The sequence below is a fragment of the Propithecus coquereli genome, unplaced genomic scaffold, assembly GCF_000956105.1.
Source record: "Propithecus coquereli isolate 6110/MARCELLA unplaced genomic scaffold, Pcoq_1.0 Scaffold248, whole genome shotgun sequence".
NCBI classification, from domain to species: domain Eukaryota; kingdom Metazoa; phylum Chordata; class Mammalia; order Primates; family Indriidae; genus Propithecus; species Propithecus coquereli.
This window is the reverse complement of record NW_012148041.1, coordinates 2,769,003-2,793,806: the sequence shown is the minus strand read 5'-3', so window position 1 is coordinate 2,793,806 and position 24,804 is coordinate 2,769,003. Positions and strand designations below refer to the sequence as shown.

At 40.9% G+C, this 24,804-nt stretch overlaps 2 protein-coding genes and 1 pseudogene across 3 annotated transcripts in view; 2 read left to right on the top strand and 1 right to left on the bottom strand.

Moving 5' to 3' along the window:
- LOC105812237 (chromosome unknown open reading frame, human C6orf89) overlaps nucleotides 1-16,193 on the bottom strand; it is a 31,564-nt gene extending 15,371 nt beyond the window's left edge. The window contains exons 1-4 of one of the 2 annotated variants that reach the window (XM_012646641.1): nucleotides 16,008-16,060; nucleotides 10,991-11,106; nucleotides 7,903-8,110; nucleotides 6,834-7,047 (exon numbers count right to left, since the gene is read on the bottom strand). In XM_012646641.1, coding sequence (XP_012502095.1) covers nucleotides 6,834-7,047; nucleotides 7,903-8,091 — 403 coding nt within the window. In that variant the 5' untranslated portion in view covers nucleotides 8,092-8,110; nucleotides 10,991-11,106; nucleotides 16,008-16,060. Of the gene's footprint in view, nucleotides 1-6,833; nucleotides 7,048-7,902; nucleotides 8,111-10,990; nucleotides 11,107-16,007 lie in introns of both variants that reach the window. The other variant, XM_012646640.1, reaches the window with a different exon arrangement.
- On the top strand, nucleotides 10,720-10,935 carry LOC105812238 (annotated as a pseudogene).
- Nucleotides 16,194-19,585: 3,392 nt separating the features above from the next.
- PPIL1 (peptidylprolyl isomerase (cyclophilin)-like 1) overlaps nucleotides 19,586-24,804 on the top strand; it is a 17,464-nt gene continuing 12,245 nt past the window's right edge. Inside the window, exons 1-2 of the mRNA XM_012646588.1 lie at nucleotides 19,586-19,897; nucleotides 22,705-22,859. Of these exons, the coding sequence (XP_012502042.1) occupies nucleotides 19,842-19,897; nucleotides 22,705-22,859 (211 nt within the window). The 5' untranslated portion in view covers nucleotides 19,586-19,841. The remainder of the gene's footprint in view (nucleotides 19,898-22,704; nucleotides 22,860-24,804) is intronic.

Here is a 24,804-nt window from a genome sequence, read left to right as displayed (position 1 = left end):
ATATATGCATATGTTTGTCCCAGGTACATTTTTTGTAACAGCAAAAAAACAAAACAAAACAAAAAACCCCCTGGAAACTGGTTAAACTATGGAATATTCAACAGAATGGAATAATATAAAGTTCTCAAACATGTGTATCTTGGGGTTTAACAGCATGCCCCAAAATTTCATGTCTTTCCTGGAACCTCAGAATGCAGCCTTCTTCGGAAACACGGTCTTTGCAGACCTAATTAGTTAAGATGAGGTCATACTGAAATAGAATGAGCCCCACATCCATTCTAAATGATATCCTTATTAGAAGAGAACACAGAGACACACACACAGAAGGAAGACGGCCGCATGAAGATGAGGACAGAGGTGGGAGGGACACTCCCACAAGCCAAGGAATGCCAAGGATTGCTGGCAACCACCAGACACTGTAAGAGGCATGGAAGGATTCTTCCCTAGAGTCTTTGACAGGGAGCGTGGTCCTACCAACACCTTCATTTCAGAATTCCAGCCTCCACAACCGTGAGATAATGAATTTCTGTTGTTTCAAGCCACTGAGCCTGTGGTACTTTGTTTCCACAGCCTTAGAAACTAATTCAATGTGTCTAGCCAAAAATATGTACGTGAGCCCTTGTTTTGTGTGTGAACCGAAAAAGTATTTTATTTTTATATATACTAAGTATATTTACCTGTATAAACACAGAAAAATTGAGAAGGTTGTATACCAAAAGGATGTGTACTAGTGCTTGCTTGAATAGAGGAGTGAGAAGGATAGAGGTGAGAAATTTTACTTGATTAAAAGTATTTTTTAAAAATCAAAATCTTACATTTCTTTATTGTCTTTGTATGTACGTATTTTACATATCTTCCAAGTAGAAATGTCTTTGAAGATCATGAAAATGAAAGCCAAAAATAGCAATTTTGACATGATGAGTTCAGTCATCTCAGAAAACAGGCCCCTGGAAAGGTACTTAGCAGGAGCAGAGGCATAGTGGCCAGGTGAGGGGCCAGCAAAGAGGGAAAACGATGAGGAAAAAGGATCACCAAGATGGGGTAGAGCCTATGCCATCCATCTGAATTAAGGGAGCCCAAACCTCAAGAGAAAGAACTACTTCTGATTTCTCTGTAGCCTTGAGATCATCAAGGTAGATAAGGAATGTGCTTATATTTGGTGGAAAGATTGAGCAATGGCTGGGCAGTAGACTGGGCAGGGGGTGTGGTGTGGGCTCCTCCTCCCCTTCCTACAGAATCCCAGACAACATGTTGAGAGAGCTGTGCCAGACTCCAGCTTGGCCTCCACCTATATGAAAAGGTTTTGTCTGACGTGTTCTCTAGACAACTGGCTGGAGCCATCGAGCTACAAAGTGAATGAAATCCTATCCTGGAAAACAGCCAACAGCACACAGCCAGACCGTTCCATGCCACCCTGGTCACAACTTTTCTTCAACCTAATATGCTGCATCTCACTTCTTCCCAACCCTCCTGTTCTATATTCACTCTTCCCGCAGCACCAAAAAGAAAGGACAGTGGAAATTATATAGCAACTTCCGATCCTTCTTTGAATTTCCAAGGCTTCCTTTACTACAGATATCCTCCTATACCAGCTATTTTAAACAATAATAATTTAAAAAGTGTGACTGAGAAACTCACTACATAAGAGTTCAATAAAGCTCATGACCTGTATTCCAAATTCTTACTAGGATGCGGAGCCATTTCACCATTTCAGATGTCAAAAACGGTCTCTCAGACAAAATAGAGACTTGAAGTCAAAGTACAGAAACTGTAACCTCCCACCAGTCTTTACAAGTTGGGCACTCTGCAGAAAAGTGGGTGGGCCAACGACTGACCCATCAGGAGGCTTCGTGGTGCCTGAGAGCTGTTTACAAAGAAAACTCACTTAGGCTCGTTCACTGTGGACAACCATAACATATCCTGGAACTCTTAGTGGGGAGAGTCCTTTTACACAGATCACTAACCTGGCAAAAAGAAAAAAAATATTTCTTTTCAGGACCAAAAACTCCCTCTGGGTAAAAAGGACAGGGAAGAAAGAAAGGGAAAAAGCCAAGACTAGCTCTACAAGAGCAGGAGGTTTTTCTGTCTGTTTTGTTCACTGCTCTGTTGAGAACAGTGTCTGGCATGTAGCAGGCTCTCAATAAACATTCGCTGAAGGGATGAACGAGTAGGGGAGGGAGGGAGGGAGCGAGGAAGGAAGGAAGAAAGGGAGGCCAACGAACCAGAAGCTTTAACTATAAAATTAAGTCCATGGGGAGAAAAATCAAATGAGCTGTCTGGATTCACAGAAACTTCAAAATAAAGATTAAATAAATCAAACCTCATGATTTCTTATATTAGAAATATACCCAAGAAAAGCCTGCAAAGCCCATGACAAAGTTCCCATGACTTTCACTGGCCCGTGCTCAGTATTTAACCAGGCTACTCTCCAGGAGCTCACTTTGCATAGCACCTCTTCTAGCATCCTGGGCATGAGGCAGGGGGAAAGCCTGGAAGTGGCCTTTGCCAGGTCCCCTGCATGGGTGGCAGCATGCCCAGAGCCATTTTCATACACTGCAGGGATGGAAGGAGCTCAAGAAATCATTTCGCCAATAGCCTTACTTCCAGGAAGCAATGTATCTGAACACCTCCAAATGAAAGAGAGTCCATCTATTTTCATGAGTTCTCACTTACGCAAAAATTTTTCTCTAAATATGAGACTTTAGGTAAGTTACTCAATCCCCTTGCACATCAGTTTCCTTGTCTTTGAAATGGACATAAAAACAGTATTTACCTTATGTTATTGCTGTAGATTGAGAAATGAATATAAAGTATATAGCGCAGTGCCTGGTATACAGACGTGCTTGACACAGCTGGTCTTATCACAGAAGGTAAGCTTATTTTGCAAACAAAAGAGTAAGATACTCCTGGAGTATCTTGAGGTCCAGGTATTTCATCTTTGGGCACTGGCCTGGACTCTTTAAGTCAGACTAGGCCCTTAGTTCTAAGTCAACGAATGGTTTGTTACTCCCCAAGCTCCTGGATGCTGCTGTACGCACTTCATCCTTTCCTTGAAGGCCCTGGATGCACAAAGCTCTAACGGAGCAGTACAGAGGTATACCGTCTCACTATATGTGAGAGCTACCCCAGGCTTCCTCAGTATACATGGGCATTTTAATTTAAAAGTGGCCAGAAAATGCCACAAAACAATTGCAAACAAGATAATTGGGTTTAACATGCTGGCACCTGGCTTGGCTGAGGGCAGGCAGTAAGTGTGACAGAATGCTTAGAAGACAGTTAAGAAACCAAGGTTCAAATGCTATTTTGCCACTTTCATCTGGGTAAGCAAGTTCCTTCACCTCTCCTGGCCTCAATGTCTTCTTTTATAAGATGAGAGTATGTACTAGATTAACTCTAAAGGTCCTTTTTCACTCCAAGACTTAATGATTCCGTGGAAATGGTAAAAGCCAAGAGGACGGCTGGCAGGAGCAAAGTGGACATAAAGATAGGAGGTCAGGAGGGAAAAAAAAGAAATAAGAATGTGACTGTGAAGGGAAAACTATGGGTTAGTAAGAGAATGGATTGAGTCAGTCGAACGTTGCTCATAAGGGTGCAGACTGAGAGGATGAGCTGGGCTGAATGCTCGGGAAAGACCAGTGCAGGAAAATTCTAGAGGGCCAATAGCGTGGAAGACCACTTATCTTTGGAACTGCAGTGCCAGCCAGAAAGAACCTTGTCTCTTCAGGGACTAGAGAGCTGAGAGAGACAGTATCTGACGATCTGAGAGAAGAAGAGTGTAGGACTCCAAATTCAAACTTAAAGCTAGACTCTTCAGGTCACTACGTAGCTACAAACTACTCTCATCAGAGTTAAGAGCTCAGACTCTGAAGACTGGATGCCTGAGTTCAAATCGTGGCTCTATGACTTAATAGCCTCGGGACCTCAGGCAAGAGATCAAACTTTACTGTAGTGTCTCGGTGTCTTCATCTGTAAAATGGGCATGAAACCTTCAACTACCTCACAGGGATTTTGTAAAGATTAAATGAGCCAATATATGGAAAATCCCTTGAATAGGGTCTGTTACCTGGTAAATAAGTGTCAGCTTATTTACTTATTTTTTGCTGTAGAGTGAGATGTTTATATCACTCACTGCAAAGTCACTTCATTCTCCTGATCAAGAGGATTTAGGGGCAGGATTTCCTACCCAAGGCTGAAACCTAGAAAAGAACCTCACTTCTGTTGCCCTTTTGTTCCCTGGGTAGGGTCAGGAGAAAACCCCTGACCGTTAGTGGTGGTGCCTCTAGTATGTCACCAAGGCTCCAGCTGTCCCCCATCATTCCCAAGGAGCACCAGATGACCCTGGGAGGTCAGACAGGCCAGTAGTTAAGGAAACAATATGCTGGGGGGGGGCGGTTTCCATTGGCCAATCTGCCACGGAAGATTCTCCCCTACCTTTATTTTAAATGTACTGCTAAGTAACCCTAACTTGAAGGAAGTTGTTTTTTGGTACCAAGACATTAAAAAATGATGTATTGATGTATTAGCCAGGCATGGTGGCGTGCACCAGTTGTCCTAGCTACTTGGGAGGCTGAGGCGGGAAGATCGTAGGAGTTTGAGGCTACAGTGCGCTATGACCACGCCACTGTACTCCAGCCTGGATGACAGAGTGAGACTTTGTCTCAAAAAAAAAAAGGTATATTTTTATTTTTCCTGCCCTCTCGCAGGCCTCTCGCAGGCCCAGAAGTTCCCAGTTGTTGCAACTAATTCTCCCCATGTGTTTCTATTTACCCTTCATTTCATTATGCATTCTTAATTCCTCTTCCAAATGTTATGCAAAACAATTAGTTTTACACGTCTACAGCTTCCCAGAACTATCACAAATAGGAAAATACAGTGCGCCAATGTCCACATTTATAAGTAAAAACAGCATTTTAATAGCATCAATAACATTAAAGAGCTGAAACCACACCCTTCCAATGCTCCCTCTCCTTAACCACTGAGCTCAGCTCCAAGGACTCGTTCTATTTCCATCTGCAAGGCAAAATATTAATCTGAAGTGAACCAAATAATCTGGCTTGTTGACAAGATACTAATGTTTCCTGAATTTTTTTAAACCACGATTTGGAGAAGGAGTGATTATTGTCCATTGGCTATTCCCTGTTTCAACTCAACAGTCTATGGAGATTCACTCTACGTGACAGGGGGAAGAAAGTGATGCCATCCACCAGGTTCTGCTTACTTCATCCACGTGCCAAAGAGTAGAAGTTGTCATTAGGGAGGCTGTGAAGGGAAGACTGTCAGGAAAGGACCCTGATGGGTCTAAGCAAGCAGCACAGCCTGGCTTAACCGACAAGTTTCTCTAAGTTTTTCCTCCAAATGCTCTGGACCTTCCTGATAAGGGTTGGAAACTTCATTTTTGAGCTCTGTATGACGTTTCAAAAACAACCTTCCCAATAAATACAAGGAAGTTATATCTGGAATTTAAAAACTAAATATATGAGCTATTGATTTTTTTCAAAAAATGATTTCTTATCTTACAGTGTTCCCTTCCTTTGATTTTGATATAATTTTGGAAATTTTTCCACACCTTCCTCAAGTGTACAAAAATATCTTTCAAAGGAAACCCAACCCAAGGGATGATTTTTATGACTGATTAGGTCTTGGTATAAAGAAGCTTTATGATTATAAAGCTTAGATTGGGCTGGGTGCCGTGGCTCACGCCTGTAATCCTAGCACTCTGGGAGGCCAAGCTGGCAGGAGCATCGCTTGAGCTCAGGAGTTCAAGACCAGCCTGAGCAAGAATGAGACCCCATCTATACTAAAAACACAATAGAAAAAAAATGAGTTGGGCATGGTGGCACATACTTGTAGTCCCAGCTACCACGGAGGCTGAGGCAGGAGGATCGCCTGAGCCCAGAAGTTTGAGGCTGCAGTGAGCCATGATGATGCCATTGCACTGTAGCTGGGGCCATAAAGTGAGAGTGTCACAAAAAAATTAAATAAGTAAAAATAAAAAATAAAGCTTAAACTAGTAAATTTTTTTGTGAAAATATATTTCCTAAAAGTTATGCTGGATCCTAAAGATTTCAGAACATGGTTACACAAGAAGTTCTACAGTCCATTTGTGATATTAATGTACATATTCCTCTAATATGGACAAATAAACATTATCAAAATAATATCCCTCTAGTCTTTCTCCAAAAGTAAATTTCAAGTCTTATCACATGTTACATTATTCTCAAATGGAAATCCCTCAAATGGTCTGTCGGACTATGAATTCCTATGTTGCCACTGATGCACTGTGACTAAACTTAAGTGTTTCTTAAATTCAACTTACTGGCAAAACTGATACACTTTTGAGCACTAAATTAAGTGAGTTGTGACAGAGAGAAAGACTAAATTGAAAGAGTGGGATATACTTAGACAAAAACCTAGCTCAATAGGCCAAGGACCATTAAAGGATCTGGTTAAAAGCAAGCTGGACTCAGATGCTTTCGATAAATCCATAGCTATTTATTAAACATCCATTATGGATAGGGATCACAGGAGAGAAAAGGATAGAGTAAGATACAGTCAAAACTTCTTATGGGCAAACACTCTTCCCTACCATGCGTGTTCTGAATTTGGTTCCAGCAGATGTGTATCTCTGGTAAGTTTCTTAATCTGAGTCTCAGTTTCTCAGTCTGGGAAAATGGAAATAATAAACTCCATCCCACAGAGTTTTAGTGGGACTGAATTAAATGAGACAATACAGGGAAGGTATCTCTCCTTAGTTATCAATAAATGTTATTGCCTTTCCTCTCGTATCCTGTCAAGAAAACTGTATCTGATAAATAATAAATGCAGCATTCTACCTGGAAAGGATCTGTCCTCATCACCGCCACGAAGAGGAACTCCCTTATTTTCTGGCATATACTTCTTAGTAATGGGCAAGGACATCAGCCGAATGTGATGGATGAGAGAGCGCCAGGTGTGAGCTCCAGAAAGCACCGGTTCAGGTGCTAATGGGCTGAAAGGTTGAATCACAAAGTAGGCAGTGAGCAAGATTAATCCCAAGGTTACGAAGACCTATAAGAAAACATAGGAAAGGCATTAATAATTGTCCCAGCTAATAAAATACTTAATGTCAAGAAAAAAACAGGCCTCTTCTGCTATTTCTAATGTGTCTTAAGAACAAATCCATTTTCATAAACAAGCCATTTACATTCACTTCTGGAAGCATTTAAAATTTGAGAGCTATAAGGACTGCAAGGCTCACCAAGCTTCTACCATACAATCAGGAGCTATATCCACCACTAAAAAATACACACAAATAGAGTTTAACACATTAACTGCCGTGTGAGTTATATTTAACTCAGGCTAGTTTTGAGCCCAGGGTCTCGTGAAGCATATGTAACTCACACATCTCTTTACCTTGGGAGCTGTGTGGTGCACAGGCAACTCACAATGCCACACTGTAGTATTCATGTTACGTGATGGTGGCCCGTGGGCAAAACCCCGCAGTTGGTTTATGAAAATCTTACTTGTTGATGTTCTTATTGTTATAATTAATATTGACAATTTAATTGCATACAGCTCACAAACACAAAACAATACAAAATAACAAATTTTTCATTCAATTAAAAAGGATGGTTTTCTTTTTGAAGTTTTCATTCTTTTTTCATAATAAAACATCGTGGGCCCAAGGAAAAAAAATTTTTTTCTAGTGTTGCAGTCAATGTGTTAATTATACATACACAGCTTTCATCCAGGACATTTAACAGCATAGTCAAATTTCCTAGTAACGCATGGTAACAGGAACACAGGCCAATTTAGTCACAGAAAAAGCAAGGCTCACTGGTAGAATCAGGCAACGATAATATTTGGGAAGAATGTTGAACAGTTTGTGCTCTAAGTGATTTCCAAGCCGGTATATATCATTACCTTATACACAGCTATAAGGAGAGGATACTGGGGTGGCCCCCTCTGAGGCTCATTCTTTTCCAGGAGCTGCCTGATAAATTTTTCAATTGCCTTCTCTGACATGCCACACTGATGGCCTGTCTGTCTCACCAAATCAACAGTCTCGGCAAGTTTGTCATAAATGCTGAGCTCATTGGCGGCAACATCCATGTCTTCCAATAAAAAATCCCTGAGAGAGAAAAAATAAATGTAAAAAAGAAAGATTGTTTAAGTACTTCCTCCTCAAAGCTACTGCTTTCTTTAGAACCATGTTTCTTGACCATCTGAGGGGAAGGACCAGTTTTATGTTTTTCCCAACCTACTGCAGACCAATACTTTTATAAAACACAATACGTTGAGACAATGTCAAATTGTTATACAAGTTTTTAAATGTTACGTAATTGTGGGCTAGTAACAGTTTACAGACCAGTACTGGTTCCTAAACACTCTGAGGAGCACAAGTCTGGAGCACAATGAATCCTATCGGCACTCTGCAGCACTACTGACATCCAGAAAGATTTCTGAAACTAACCACAGATTTGTTACCGGTAATTTACTAAAAATTTTTAAAAAATGGAATATGGATAGTGTTCTTGCTCAATTATTTCTTTGCAATTATACCAGATACACCTTTCAGCAACATGAGAGGAGGAACTGATCACCAAAGGTGAGATTTACTGGGGGAAACATGCTAATAAGCTTTGTTCTTGTCAGTGTAAGGATTCCAGAGAATACAAAACCATGGCATGGAAGCCCTTCAGACCTTGCAGCTGGCATCCTCATGCTTTTCCACAAATACAATTTTAGACAATAAAGGGCATTTTATTTGTATTTTATATGCTTAAAAGACCTAAGATCTACAACTAATTTCAAAATTTAATTTGTGTTTGCAGTTATTTCAAAGCCAGATTATTTCACGGTGCCCCTAGAATAAAAGGTAAAAACTAAAATGGCAAAGTAGAGTTCTCTCTGTATCACTTGTGAAATAAAATAGTTCTTTTTAAAAAGTGCTTGTGTTACAGAACAATACTATCTCTCACTTGCAGAAGGGAGAACAGTGCTTAGGGTTTATGCTCTCTTCTACTAGGTTTTTGTCTTTTTTTTTTTTTTCTTTTAAATACAGAGGGTCCTCTTATTTCACATACTTCACTCCTAACCTTAAAAAGCACTGACATGGTACATGTGTATTCTTTCAGCAAGGAGATGCTGCCACCTGTAGGGTAGCGGACAACAGCCACGTTGCTCCAGCAGAGAAAAAGAGGTCTGAAATGCCACAACTCAGCACACACATCAGCACATCTCTTCCAGCAGTGTGCCTTCCAGTGACTCCTTCTCTTTGGTCCTTTTTAAACCTTTAGTTCATTAAGTCTTAACCTAGCCTGCACATTAGAATAACCTAGTGAGCTTTTCATTAATGCTTATACCTGGGCCTTAACCCACATCCATTAGATCAGAATCAGAAGACTTCTAATGGTAGAATAACAGGCATGACATCTAGACTTTGAGGAATTGGGGGAGGAAGGGAGGAACCCCCCACACTCAAATAAAAGGATGGTGCAAACTACAGTTGGGCCTTGAACAACACTGGTTTGAACTGCATGGGTCCACGCATACACACATTTTTTCAACCAACGAGGATCAAAAATACAGTGCTTGCAGGACACAAAACTTGTATACATAGAGGGCCAACTTTTTGTATAGGTGGGTTCCCCAGAACCGAATGCAGGACTTGAGTATGTGCAGATTCAGATATATTCAGGGGTCCCAGAACCAATCCCTTGAGTATACCAAGACCCAGTTGTAATTTAAAAACATGTACTTTCAACAAATGGTGCTGGATATGCACATGTAAAAGGATGAAGCTGGACCTTTCTTTATACTATACACAAAAATTAATCAAAATGGATTAAATACTTAAACTTATGAGCCAAAACTATAAAACTCTTAGAAGAAAAATATAGGGGAAAAGCTTTATGATACCGGATTAAACAATGGCTTCTTAGACAAGACACAAAAGAGCAAGGAGCAAAAGAAAAAATAAATCGGACTTCATCAAAATAAAAAACTTTTGTGCCTCAAACGATACCATTATGAAAGTGAAATGACAACCCACAGAATGGGAGAAAATATTTGCAAATCATATACCCGATAGGGGGTAGTATAGAGAATACATCAAAAATTCTTACAAATCAGTAATATTAATAAAAAGACCAATAATCTAATCAAAAATAGATGAAGGATTTGAATAGCCATTTTTCCAGAAAAGATATATTAACATATATGGTCAATAAACACACAAAAAGGTACTAAACATCATTAGCCATCAGAGAAATGCAGATCAAATCCACAATGAGATACCATTTCACATCCGTTGGGATAGCTATGACCAAAAAGTCAGATAACATGTGTTGGTGAGGACATGGAGCAACTGGAACTCTTATACACTGTTGGTGGGAATATAAAATGGTACAGCCACTGTGGAAAACAGTTTGACAGTTCCTCAAAAGTTAAACATAGTTATCCCACATGACCTAGTGATTCCACTCCTAGGTATGTATCCAAGAGATACAAGAGTTTTTGTGTGTATCCACACAAAAACTTGAACACAAATGTTAACAGCAGTATGATTTAGAATAGCACCAAAATGGAAGCAACTCAAATGTCCAAGAACTGATGAATGATAAACAAAATGTGGTATATCCATATAATGCAATATTACTGAACAATAGAATGGGAGGCACAGCTGAGTCTGTGGGCAGAGCATTCTTGAGGTCATCTGCATCTTCTGACAGGGAAAAGATGGTCAACGTCTTGAAAGGAGTGCTTATAGAAAGCAATCCCGCCACGAAGCAGTTTCTGCTGTACTTGGATGAGTCCAAAGCCCTGGGGAAGAAGTTCACCATGCAAGACATTGATGAAACTCATGTCTTTGTAATAGCAGAGTTGGTTAATGTCCTCCAGGAACAAGTGGGTGAATTAATGGACCAAAGTGCTTTTTCTCTTACTCAGAAGTGAAAATGCTAGATATTGATCACTTTGGAATTATAAGCAGCAAACGTGAAAGACTCACCATTCAGTATCATATGTGACTGATTAGACTTAGAGGATTGCTTAGGAGCCTGCTATGGGAAAGCCCGAGAGATCATTTGTCCAGAAAAAAGCCCCCTGAACTGATTTTTTTGTACCCTAGAATTAAAAAAACAAAAAACAAAAAAACTTTTTAACAGTTAGCTGTAATTTGGCTTATTATTCTTTATTAAAATATAAATGTCAAAAAACCCCAATAAAATGGAATGCAGTACTGATACATGCTACAACATGGATGAACCTTGAAAACATGCTAAGTGAAAGATGACAGTCACAAGACTACATATTATATGATTGCATTTATATGAAAAGGCAAGAACAGGCAAATCGATAGAAAGTAGATTTCTAGGTGAAGAAATGACTTATCTGAGACCACCAGTCAGTTGTCACCTGAGCCTAACCTGGACCTCACACTCTTTTCACTAAGCTATTTATGATTAGCAGCCAGAGAAGGGATTATAAAGCATTAAGAGCTATACTAACAAAAACAAAAAACACACAAAACAAAACCACAAATTAGGATGTAGCATTTCCAGTTAAGTCAGGAGTAGATGATCTCTGAGAAATGAGATTATAGCTGATTTTTATTTACTTTGTGCTTTTTCACACTTTCCAAACTTTTCCTATATTAATTTTGTAGTCACAAAATTCCCAGTTACTCCTGAGGAACATCACTGAGCACAAAGGAGTCAGAGATGTGCAGTGGTGCATGGCCATGGCACCACAGGAAGCAAGGCGTGATTTGCCATAGACGCCGAGAATGATTTTTCGGTTCTCCATAGAGTTGTATTTAAATGTTATAGCTGGAAAATGGAAGCAGTACTGGATTAGGAGAGAAGAGGGATGAGTGTTCATTCAAGCTTTGCCAATCACTAGTGAAATTATTTTGGCTAAGTTACTTGGTCTATTTCTGCATCTGAAAAGTAAGAGGATTGGGCCATGAGGTTTTTAAAGTCTCCTCCAGCTCCGAAATTCTAAGAGTCTACGAACACTTCAGGAAGGAGAAAAATTCAATTCGTTAGAAACTAAAGACGTATGTCCAATTGCATTTTTATTCCTATTCCCACTCTGTATGCCAGATGCTGTACTAAACACTCCAGAAACACTATCTCAGTGAACCACTACTGTGGTCTCATAAGGTAGGTGTGATTAATCTCATTTCACAGACGTCCACAGACTTTACTAAGGCTCAGAAAGGTTTCATAATGTGCCAGGATGTGAACCCAAGGGTGCCTGACTTCAAGGTTGGTTGGTGCTTTTAACCTTTATGCAGGCTGCCTCCCTTACCAAGTATTTTCCTATTCTGGGTGGGCAGTTCCGAAACCGTGTATCCCTTGATCACAGCTGAGTGGCTGAGAACTGGAAAGTGACTGACTACAATGATTCCTGCAAAAAGAATAAAGTGATAACTTATTACAGTATTTTTCACATCTTGGTTTTGTGACCAGTGATTCCACAGATAGTTTTCCTGTTTAAATTAACAAAAACATCCTAAGAAAGTAGGGATAATGTTCATTTAAATATATTAAAGTATTCAACAATACCCTGTCAAAATCCATTAAAACTCAGTAGAGGATCAGAAAGGAAAGAATCCAGGAAGGAATTCTAGAAAAAATTCCAGCAAAAAATTGTCAAGTGTGCTTGTTGGGAGGTGGGACCACATGCAGTTATCCCTGGGGCAGAAGAGACCGTCACCTTGGTGTGCTCTTAGGAGAAACCTGAAGGGGACAGAAGCGCAGGTGAAGCTAAGAGGATCAACCATCATCATTTTTGATGACTGTCTTGCAAACTTTATAAACCTCTGCTCCCTTTTGATACATATAAAAATCTCATCAAACTCCCAGTTTGTATTACAAAAAACAAGTTTTTTTCTTTTTTGGTAATTCAAGTATAGAATGATATTACAATATTGAATATATTTTTGCAAGCTGCACATCCTTCTTCCCAGAGATTGACACATTTCCCAAGTTAACCAAAAGGTAGTTACTAGTAACTTAGAGATATTTCTAAGAGTACCTTGGGATCTTGCTAAAGAGCCCTCCTTTTGGTTTTCGTTAGATCAGAGGTTCTAAACTGGGGGAGATTCTGTCCCTCAGTAATGTCTGGAGACATTTTTTATTGTCTTACTAGAGGAATACTACTGGCATGTAATTGGATATGTTGTTAATTAAACAATAACAAAAAAATCTGGTCCTTTAAAAAAAAAAATCAAACACAAAGTCATGGCCAAGCATCAAGCATGAGGGGACTGAGTGAAATCAGCTGAGGTTTGATGGCAATCCAATCTCTTTACCTCCAAAAAGAAGATCCAACTCTGGCAGAAGTGACCTTTGCCACAGAGGGAAGTTCAGAAGAGTGAACATGATTCTAGGGGGCTTAGACCTGTTAGAGACTCACTCTCATTTTGCAGGTCGCCATTCATTTATTAGCGAATGTTGAAGTCATATTTCTGCCCCCTCACCCCACTGATACTGTTCCCACTAAGGTCACCAGTGGCTTTCTAAATGCCAAATCCAAAGGATGTTTTTCAGTTATTACCTTATCTGACCTCTCTGCAGCAGCTGTTGCTATTTAATACTTATCTATTACTCTTCATGCACTCTCAAACCTTGGCATAATCCTATTGTTCTCTTCCCAAATGCTGGTATCAACTGGAGTTGTCCTTGACCTTCTTCCCATTCCCTCCAGTACTTTAACCACCAGATGTTAGGGATTCCCAAATCTCTTCTGTAGTCTAGCACTCTCTCCACAGCTCAAGGTCTACTGAACTACCTAGAAGACACCACGACCCAATTTCCGATAGTTCCCTATATATAATGTGTCCATAACCGAACCTATTATTTTTCCCCTTCAACCCATTCCTCCTACTGTATTCCCTTTCTTAATGGAAACACTAGTCCTCCAAATTTAAAAACTCTCCTTCTCCTACCTTATTCCCACCAATGAAACTACCACTAAATCCTCTTTTTTAACATCCTGTATAATTCTCATATTCATTCCCTCCTCTCTACATTAATGGCATGGTTAAGGCCCTTAACATATCTTCTAAGAACCATCACAAAGATATAGTTAACTCTACACTTCAGTTCTCCTTTTCCTTAATCCATCCTCTACCCCGTCCAAAAGTTATTTTTCTGAAATACAAACTGGTTCATGTTAAGCACCTTCCAAGACTCTTCATTCTCTGCTGAAGCACAGTTTAGCATAGTGGTTAAGAACACAGGCACTGGAAGTGGAAAAAGCTGGGTGCAAATTCTAGAATTTTCTACCTGCTATGTAGCCATGAGACACTACTTATCCTCTCTATGCCTTAGAATTTTCATTTATAAAATGGGGATAATTATGCCTACCCCGCAATGTTGTTAAAAGAATTGCAAAATGATATAAAACATTTGTTCCAATATCCAGACAAATTAAATACCTAAAAACAGTTGTTATAAGATGAAGTTCAAATTACAATACTTACCATGGTCTTTTATGAGCTGGTCAATGCCTACTGGTTCCATCTCATTTCCCATTAATCCTTCCGCACATTCTACATTGTCACTGTTTCACACCTTTTTGCCTTTGTACACACAGTTTCCTCTGCCTAAAAAGCCTAGCCTCCTGTGCTCTGTTCAATAAGTGAACTCTTTGACCTTGATCTTTGCCCTTTAAACCTTATATAACTCTATCACTTTATATTACATCTATTTCCCTGTCTACCTCCACACTAAATTGTGAATTTCTTGAAAGCAGAGATAAATAGAGAAAATAATACAAAAAACTAAGAACAGACATAGAAATTTACCTCAGCCACAGAACCTGATTAATGTTGAACAAATTTAAAGGACCTAAAGTGATCATTCTCTTTCCAAACTAATTGAATGTAACTAATGGTTTATTAATTTTACATTTCTTTCCCAAAAAATTCAGATCCCAATAGAATTTTCTTTTTTTAATGCATCAGCCTGATGAATGTTTAGGTGAGCAGGTTAGGAATCCAGCACTTGGACCTTCTTTTTGGTGCCGAAAAGTAGCTTAGGAGGAACTGGGATTCAAACTCGGTCTTGAAAAATGTTTCAGTCCAGGGTAGAAAAGGCCTTTTCCTGGTATGCAAGTTGGGCTACGTGAACCTTCAGTCAAAACTTCATTGTAGCCAAGCTGAATTCAGTTTTTTTTTTTTCCTTTAAGGCATGTTGTTCCCTAAAGGAAGTTGTGACAACTCAAATTCAAATAAGCCAGTATATTAAGTTATAGGTGTCTGTAGAAGATTCCACCATGGGAACTACCAAGTGAGCAACTGGAAAAGTCAGAATACTAAGCATATGGGAGTAGTCCATATCATAAGGTGACTGATGACTAAATACTTTAAAATACATGTTGGCGAATACCAAGGCTATGACAGCTCTCAGAGCAGAGAAAGTGCGGCCTGCAGGGTAAGTCTTCAAATACTACAGGAACATGAAGAAGGTAGATTTCCCTGTACTAACAGGCGATTACAAACAGCTCATTTACTCCTGTCAATAAACCAAGTCATATTCCTTTCTGAAATCTGAGATGCCAGGTTTATCACATACCCAGTCCCACTTTTTTAGAAGAAGTATTTCCCCCTTAATTATTAGGAAAAGATGTCTCAGAAGGAGGCAGGGAATCTACTACACTAAAAAAAAAAAACCCAAAAAAGTCAAAAGGGCAGAAATCTTGACTTCGCTAGCACTGCTCGTTTTGGACACTGCTGCGACGCCTGAGAAACAAATTCAAGCAGGGTCGACCTCTTTTGCTCTCCCCGGAGGAGCAAAGGATAGAGAGACGTCCTGAGGGAGTGGACCCCGGGGGAGCTACCAGGGAATGCTGTCAGTTTGCAAATGGAGAAAGACTCGGAAAAGCGATCAACGCTGGGGTAAAGGGTGGCAGCAGCGGTGAGGGAGGGGCTGCGCGAGGATGTCATAGACGGGCGCGCCGGCGAGGCTGTCACGGGGCGGCCTCCCCCCTCCCGGCCTCGGGCCCCAGTCACTCACATGCGGGGCCCGCGCCCCCTCGGGCTCCTCCCGCCTCGGGGACAGCGGCCGCCGGGCGAGGAGGATGGGCCGACAACTTCCTACTTCCGGGAGCGCAACCCGGAAGCAACCCCCACGCCACTGGCGAGGCCGCGTCCCCTAGGATAGCTCCTCCTTCTCTCCCTGTGCTTCCGCCAAAAACAGGACGCACGCCGGCGCGGCGCGCGCGGGAGCTCTCGAGATATCTGGAGAGCACTGGTTCTTGCTCCCCCTGGCGTCCCGCTCGCGCTGCCGCTCTTTGTCCTCAGTCACTCGTCTCTAGCTGGACTGACGCAAACTTCGTAGCTAAACTGACTAACTCAACAAGCATTTATTGAGTCCTCTACTACGTGCCGGGCAGTGTGTTAGTCATTAAGGGATGGGGGTGGGAGAGGTACATAAATGAAGAGCAGCTCCTTCCCCCTGGGGACTCCTAGTCTTGAGAAAGTCAAGAGAACAAATCCCTCTAATTTCTACTCATTAATATTCATCAAGCGCTTACTCTGTGCCAGGCCTTACTAAGCACTTTTTATCCGTGAAACCGTGTCAACAACCCTATGACATAAATTTATCCCCACATTTATCCTCTTACAAACCAAACAGGTTTATGGAGAGGTTAACTTGCTGGGAATTACACAGATAAAGAGCGGAGTGGTCAACATTTGGACCCGGACTCCTTATCCTACCCCGTCTGCAGTGCCAAAACTCGTAACTGCTTTCTGCAAGAGATCTGTAAACAAAATACTCCTGGGTTCAGACTAAATGCTACAGTTACAAAGGCAGTGTGGTAGTGACGCAGAGGTAGGTAAATCAATGAAACAGAATGGCGACCCCGACAGCAGAACACATATATGGACACTTGATTTATGACAAAGGTGCAATAGAGGAGTGAGGAAAGGATAATATTTTCAATAAATGGTGCTGGGTCAATTGTATATCCACATAGAAAAAACAAAACTTGACACCTACTTCACTGCATACACCAAAATAATTCCAGGTGCGTTGTAGATCTGTATGAGAAAAACAAAACAAAACTTCAGGGCTGCTCTTTTCAATGCTGCTGCCGTGCAAGTGACTACTGAGCACTTGGAATGTGGCTAGTCAGAACTGAGACGTTCTGTAAGACAAAACTGATATATTGGACTACATTAAAATTAGAATCTTCTGATCATCAGAAGACACGATTAAGAGAATAAAAAGACTAGCCATAGAGTGAGAGAAACCGACAAAGAGCTTCCGTCCAGGATATATAAAGAACTTCACCAATAAGGACAGCCAAATAGAAAAATGGGCAGAAGATTTGAATACGAAAAGACAGTATCACAAAGAGGCTATCTATATGGCAAATACACATATGAAAAAGCATTTAATTTCATTAATCATTAGTTGTTAATGAAATGACTACTGAGATACCATTATACAGGCTTCAGAATCCCTTAAATGAAAAAGACAGGCAATACTAAGTGTTGGCTAGGAAGCAGAGGAACAGCAATTCTCACAGGCTGCTGGTGAGCATGTAAATTGCTACGGCCACTTTGGAAAACAGTCTGATGTTAATTACTATATTACACACATTACCTATGACCCAGCAGTTCTGCTTCTAGGTATATACCCCTCCAAAATGTATGTACAAGTGCACCAAGATACATACAAGCATATTCATAGCAGCTGCATTGAATTGCATTATTTGTAACGCCATAATCTGGAAGCATCCCAAATGCCCATTAACAATAGATGATATAAATACGATGTAGCATATTCGTGCAACAGTATACTACACAGCGGGGGAAAAATGAAAAAATAGCCACTGCATAAGACAACATGGATATATCTCACAAACTTAATGTTGAAGAAGCCAGACAAAAAATACATACTTTATGACTCCACTTATATAAAATTCAAAAACAGGGAAAACTAATCTGTGATATTACAAGGCAAAAAGTGGTTACCTTTGGGGAAGAAGGAAGGGGTAATGATTGGTAGGGGGCTTCTGAGGAAGTGGAAACATTTTATATCTTGATTTGATTTGATCCCTCATGGCTTCTAGCTAACTCCAACTTATTTTCTGGATCTCAACTCAGGCTCTAACTCCAGGGGAGACTTCTGACTGCTCAAAGCTGCTCTGGAGCAACCAGAGCTCAGGAAGCACTGTGTGTTCACTACAACCTTCATTCCACTCTCTTGTAGTTTTGTGTTTGGTTGTCCATCTCTCCTAGAAGGTGAATTTCTTTAGGGCAGGGCACTGTGTGTGTGACTCACCTCTATTTAGTGCCTCATGGCTGGTAGAAGCTCCAGGAAAAGATTTAGGGAGAAAGTGACCTTGGAGGTAGCTTGTAAGTATTCAGACATTGGAGCCTGGGGATGGCACAAGCCTCACAAGATATACAGTAAGGAACTACATAAAATCCAGAGAAAGGTAACTCAAATAATAAGAGACAGAATGGAGCAATGATTAAGACTTTTCCATCCAGTTCAAGGGCCACAAAGTAGGCATGAACACAAGACTGTAGGAGGTGCAAAATTAATTATACTTTTACATTAGCCCGGTATTCATTAATTTAAAATGTAGTTTCCTGTTCATTATTCATTCAACAAAAACTGAGCACCCTTTGCTCAGTATTTTGCAAGGACAGTGCGAAGATGAAGGAGGCCCAGTTCCTCTCTCAAGGAGCTCACTGTCTAGTTTATCTTTACAACCTTGTACGTCCTTATTCCCACTTTACAATTAAGGACATTAAGGTTGAACTGTGGTTAAGAGCACAAGCTCACCAGGTGTGGTACTTTAAGCAAGTTATTTAATCTCTGTAAGGCTCAGTTTCCTCAAAGTAAAATGGGAATGGTAATATCTACTTTGTGGGGTTTTGAAGATTAAGCATAAAAATAGACAATAAAGTGCTTAGCTTGATACTGGACACATAGTAAGTGTTCATTTAGCCATCATTAAGTGGTGTGCAAAGCATTTCCAGTATACATGTATTTACTCACTTCATTCTTCCCTCCAAACCTGCTCGTAACTCCTCTACTTTGCTTTTCCTCCTCGGGTCCTGAGCAAAATTTTCTTAAAATTTTGATGCACCAACCAATCATTTTATGCCTTGCTCTTGCTCTGATCCCTTTGACCTGCATTCTCCTTTTCTTTATCTCCCATTTTCTTCCTGGCCTTTCCCTCTCTTCTCTCCCCAGACTCCTTACCTTTGGAGTTTGGAGGCTCAGATTTGCCATATGGCTATGGAAAAACAAGTATTTAAGTGCTGAGTCTCAGTTTTTGCATCTGAAAAATGGGAATAATACTATTTGCAGGATTGCTTTGTGGAGTAGATGAGATAAAGTACAAGCGCTATGTCTAAATCTCCCAGTGCCTTCAGAAAGTTCGTTACTGGCATCTCTCGGCCCTATTCTCTTTTATTCACTTCCTCCCCTTCTGGTCCCAGTCCAATTGTGGGACTTAGAAATTCCTCGAATTGAAATGTTAGGAAATAACTCCAATCAGAGTGCAGCCTTGCTAGTTGTTCCCGCCTTCCATGCCTAAAAGAACCAATCAGATCATCCAGAGAGTGGCGCGGTATCGCCGCTTGGAGACCACCTCTGATGGAGCTTGCACTTTTCTCCCTCCTTGCGCCCAGCCTCTTCTCGCCTCGCACCCCAGCTTCCTAGTCTTGGAAGACGGGAGCGTCCTCTTCCTTGTTCCAGCCCCTCAAATTCTGGCATCGAAAGAGTTGAACGGCAGAGGCCGGAAGTGTGTGCAGCACCTGCGGGTCCCCTGCAAATCGACGCCGGAAGTAGTAATTGCTGGAGAAACAGTCCGCTGGGTTCATTATGGCGGCAATTCCCCCAGACTCCTGGCAGCCCCCCAACGTTTACTTGGAGACCAGGTGAGGGGGTTCGGGCTTCTGGGGCTGGACTGGTGGAGGCGACGAGGACCCTGGGTCTCGCCGCGGGCTCGGTTTCTTGCGCACTCCTCCAGGAGGCCGGCCTCCACGTGGAGGGGCGTGGAGCGGCGCCGTGAGGGCCCCCTGAGAGCCGAGAGGGGACACCACCGCCCGCGTCCAAGCTCCGCACCGACTCGCGCTGATTGTTCTCCTCCCTCCATTCTGTTCATTCATTCATCCATTCATTCAACAAGAATGTAGTAAGTCCTCAAGTCAGGTACATGGGATCTGAATTCTGAGGATACAGAAGTGGATAAAACACACATGGCCCTGCCTTTAGAAGCTTGCAGTATGGTGAAGGAGACAGATTGGTAAATATGTGATAAGTAGTATAGTTATATAAACAAATTACTGTGACAATACAGGAAGAAGCACATTTTTCCCACTATCAGAGCGATATAATAACTAACCTGCTAGTACCATGCTCCTGATGTATATCATCCCATTTAGTTTAATCCTCCCAGCATCTCAACTCATGAAGGTATTATTTCACCTCCTCCCCCTCCAGTATTAGCTGGGGAAATGCCAAATTTTACATTAACGCAGTTGGTGAGTGGGGGAACCTCGTGTGGAGCCTGGGCTGCCTGTCCCATATGCTAGGTTTCTCAGCCCCATTTATTTATTCTGTTGCCTCTTTAGAAGAAGCTCAAAGTGAGCTTTCCAAAGTTGAACACGGGATCCTGCTCAAAAAATTTAAGTAACTTCTTGCTGCTGTAACAATATAAATTTGAAACTTCTTAGTCTGGCATTCAAGGTGATTTTTTTCATCTTTTTGCCTACCTACATTTCCCCATCAGCAGCCAGGGGCCTGCTAAAGTCTCTCTGTCTTTCTGTTCTTGCTCATGCTGCTTTCAGCCAGAGCGCAGAGTTCTCTGAGTCCCCTCGGTATTTGCTCATGCTGTTCTTGCTCCCTGGCTATCTTCTCCATCTTTTTTTATGACAAAATTCTGCTTCTTCAGGCCCCAACCTGTAATTTCTGGATTCCCGTTAGTATTTTTTTTTAATTTAAATCCAAGCAATGTAGAGGTATATAGAATAAGAAGTGAAAGCCACCCCCCAAAACAGTACCAACAGTTTGTTGGATTACCACGCAGATCATTTTCTATGTACATATAAACACATCTCTCTTTTATGTCTACTTTTTAACAAAAATGGAATCATATCAAACATCATATATATGTTTTTTCTGTAACATACTTTTCTTTCAGTAATACATGTAGCTGCTCATAGTATGAATAATTGATATTTTAGTCATTTCCTCTTTGAAGAACATTTAAGTTGCTTCTCTTTTTTTTTTAAAGATTTTTAAATTTTTTTGGTTTTTATTTATTTATCTTTGAGACAGAGTCTCACTCCGTCGCCCTGAGTAGACTACAGTGGCATCGTTGTAGCTCACTGCAACCTCAAACTCCTGGGCTCAAGGGATCCTCCTGCCTCGACTTCCCAAGTAGCTGGGACTGCAGGCGTGTGCCATGATACATGGCTAATTTTTCTCTTTTTGGTAGAGATGGTGTCTCATTCTTGCTCAGGCAGGTATCGAACTCCTGAGATCAAGCAATCCTCCTGCCTTGGCCTCCCAGAGTGCTAGGATTACAGGTGTGCGCCACCGCACCCAGCCAAGTTGCTTCTCTTTTTTCGGTATGGCAAATGATGGGATGAACATCCTTGTACATACTGTTTCCTTAGGCGCTTTTGTAAATTTTCCTAGAGAACAGATACTTAGAAGTTGAAATTGCTGAGGTATGCACATTTCAGAATTGTGTAAGGACTTCCTGACTGCCATTCTAAAAGGTTATTTCCTGTATTTTAAAAATATCCATCAGATTGTAAGCTCCATGATGGAAAAAGCACCTGGAATAGTGCCTGGCACAGCGTAATTGTTAATCTGTGTTGAATGGTAGCAGTGTAAAAGAGGGTTGCAGGCAGAAAGGCTGTTAGAAAGCTGTTTTCTAGCACATTCCACATATATTTCATAGAGTACCTACACTGTGCAAAGCACTGTGTTAGGCACTGGGTATCCAGGCTATACAGAGTTGACTCACTTCTTGCGTTCTTGGAGTTTAAAGTGTAGATGATTGATGGAGTGGAGGGGAAGGCACCTGTCCTGTCTCTTCTTTATCCTTTAGCAGTGCTGGGGAGGAAAAAGCACTCATCATATTGGGTAGGGTCAGAGGTGTGAAGTAATCAGGTTTTGCCTTTGTTGTACTCCCTCCCAAACACGCACAAACTACTTTTTTCATTTTCCATTGAAATATTTTTTGAGTAGGTAATATATTTACATGGATCAAAAATATAAAAGCTGTAAAAAACCTCAATTGAATATCTGTCTTTATCTACCCACTCCCTACCCCCACCCAGAAACTTCTGCATGTATAAATATGAACTCCCAATATTTTAATGTCCTTTTTTTAAATCTAAATATTAAAAGTAAGAATTTTTCCCCCTAATTTAGGGGATGGTTATATTGGTTTCAGACTATCAGTGACTTTTGTATACAAGGTATTAGAATTGTGAGTTGTCCACAGTTATTTTACTTAAAAGAAGTACCAGAAGTCCCTGCATGTTTTAGCAAAAGAGATAATCTGTGTTTATGTTACTTGCATTGTATTGTTTTCCATGAAACCCAGTGGTTATCACAATTTCATTACTTAACAAGCTTGAAAATCAAGAGTCCTGGAACAGTCCCACAAAATTCCTATCTGCCGTGACCTTGTTCTTGACTGGAGCTGTGCTGTCCTCTCCCCTCGCAGCATGGGAATCATTGTGCTGGAGCTATATTGGAAGCATGCGCCGAAGACCTGTAAGAACTTTGCTGAGTTGGCTCGTCGAGGTTACTACAATGGCACCAAATTCCACAGAATCATCAAAGACTTCATGATCCAAGGAGGTGACCCCACAGGGACAGGTACAGTTAGACCAGCATTAGTTTCTAAGGTCTCACTCTGTCATAATGGGTGATAAAGCAGCCAGAGCTCTCTTTTCCCACTTACTGGGGACTGTGTTGATTGATTCTGGTGACACCTCCTGCCTCCCCAAAAACCCATGTGAAATTGACCAGAAACCAACTTTGACTCCTGAGCTTGGTAGAGTTTCTCTTAACTTCCATGTATTGGTAACTGAGAGAAAATATTTGTCTGAATTGTAGTGATGCATAGAGTAGTCTGGTCAATCAGAAGTAAAGAAAGACATCATTCACAGTGATTTCAGAAGAATAAAATATTGGCATCCTTCATTGACTCATTCATTTAACAAATTTTGAGCATCTGCTTTGTTTCTGATATGTTTCTAAGCTCTAAGGATATAGCTATAAACAAAGACAGAATTCCTGTTCTCGGTAAAGCAGGTAAAGGGTGTGGGAAGGCAATTATAGTGGAAGGAGAAGTGCTCTCTGAGAACGCGTTATTGGTGAAGAGATATGAATGAAGTAAAAGAGTGAACCTTGTAAAAGCATTCTGGGTGGAGGGAAGAGCAAGGACAGAGGCCCTGAGGCAGAGCCTGTGCTGGAGATCATGTACATAGTACCCTGCAGGGCATAGTAGGGACCTTGGGTTTTATTCTGAGTAGGATGGGAACCATTGGAGAGTTTTGAGAAAAAGAGTGACATGATCTGACCTATTCTTTAAAAACATCACTGTAGCTGCTTTTTGGAGAATAGATGTAGGGGCAAGAATGGGTGCCAGGGACACGTTAGGAGTCTGCTATAGTCGTCCAGTCTAGAAATATGTGGTTGGACTAAGCTGATCGTAGAGAAGGTGGGAAGGAGTGACTGGATTCATGTTACATTTTGATAGAAATAGAGCCAATAGGCTTTGCTAACAGATTGGAGGTACAGAGTGGGAAAGAGAGATGGTCAAGGATGACTGCAAGGTTTTTGACCTGAATCTACTAAAATGAGGAAGGCTGAGGGAGGAGCAGGTTTGGAGGGGGAAGATCAAGAATTTGGTCACGGATGTGTTATGTTTGAAATACCGTTGTCTCTCAGTATCTATGGGGGATGTTCCAGGACTCCACGGGAATACCAAAATCCAAGGGTGCTCAAGTCCCTTGTGTAAAGTGGTGTCACATTTGCACATCGCCTGTGCACATCCTCCCCTACACTTTAAATCATCTCCAGATTACTTATAATACCAAACACAGTGTAAGTGCTGTGTAAATAGTAACTTTGTTGTTTAGGGAATATAGTAAACAGTCTATACATGTTAAGTATAAATGCTTTTTTCCCCCAAATATTTTCAATCGAGGTTGGTTGAATCCATGAATTCGGAGCCCACAAATGCAGAGGGCTGATTGTACTTAAAGATCTTCAAGTAGATATGTAGAATAAGTAGTTGTATATGAATGTGAGGTTCAAGGAAAGGTCTGGTATGGAGATATAATTCGGGAGTTATTGGCATTTAGATGGGATTTATTAGTGAAACCTGGTAGAACACTTATTCATTTTAAGGGCCCTCGCTTCCCAGTCCGTTTTTTCTCTGCTAATTCCTGCTCTTTTGCCTTTAAACAAGTTTCTCTCTGTGGCAGTCTTTTCTCAGTCTTATTCCTTGTCATTCTCAATTGTCTCATTATTTATCCTTTATGGCTGGAAGTACTTAATTTTTTCAACGTATATGGGCATATTTCAAAATACAGACTATATAGGAAAGTAGAAAAAAGGAAAAATCATTCATAAGCATAGCTCTTAAAGATTTCTGACCACCATTAGCTAATCCCCTATTATCCCACCTCTCAGAAATAAGAAATATTAACTTTTGGTAGCCATTGATCTAGACATCTTTCTTTTTTTTCTTTTAATTTTATTAAAAAATTTGGGGGGGAGCGGGACAGGTGTTGTGGCTCAGGCCTGTAATCCT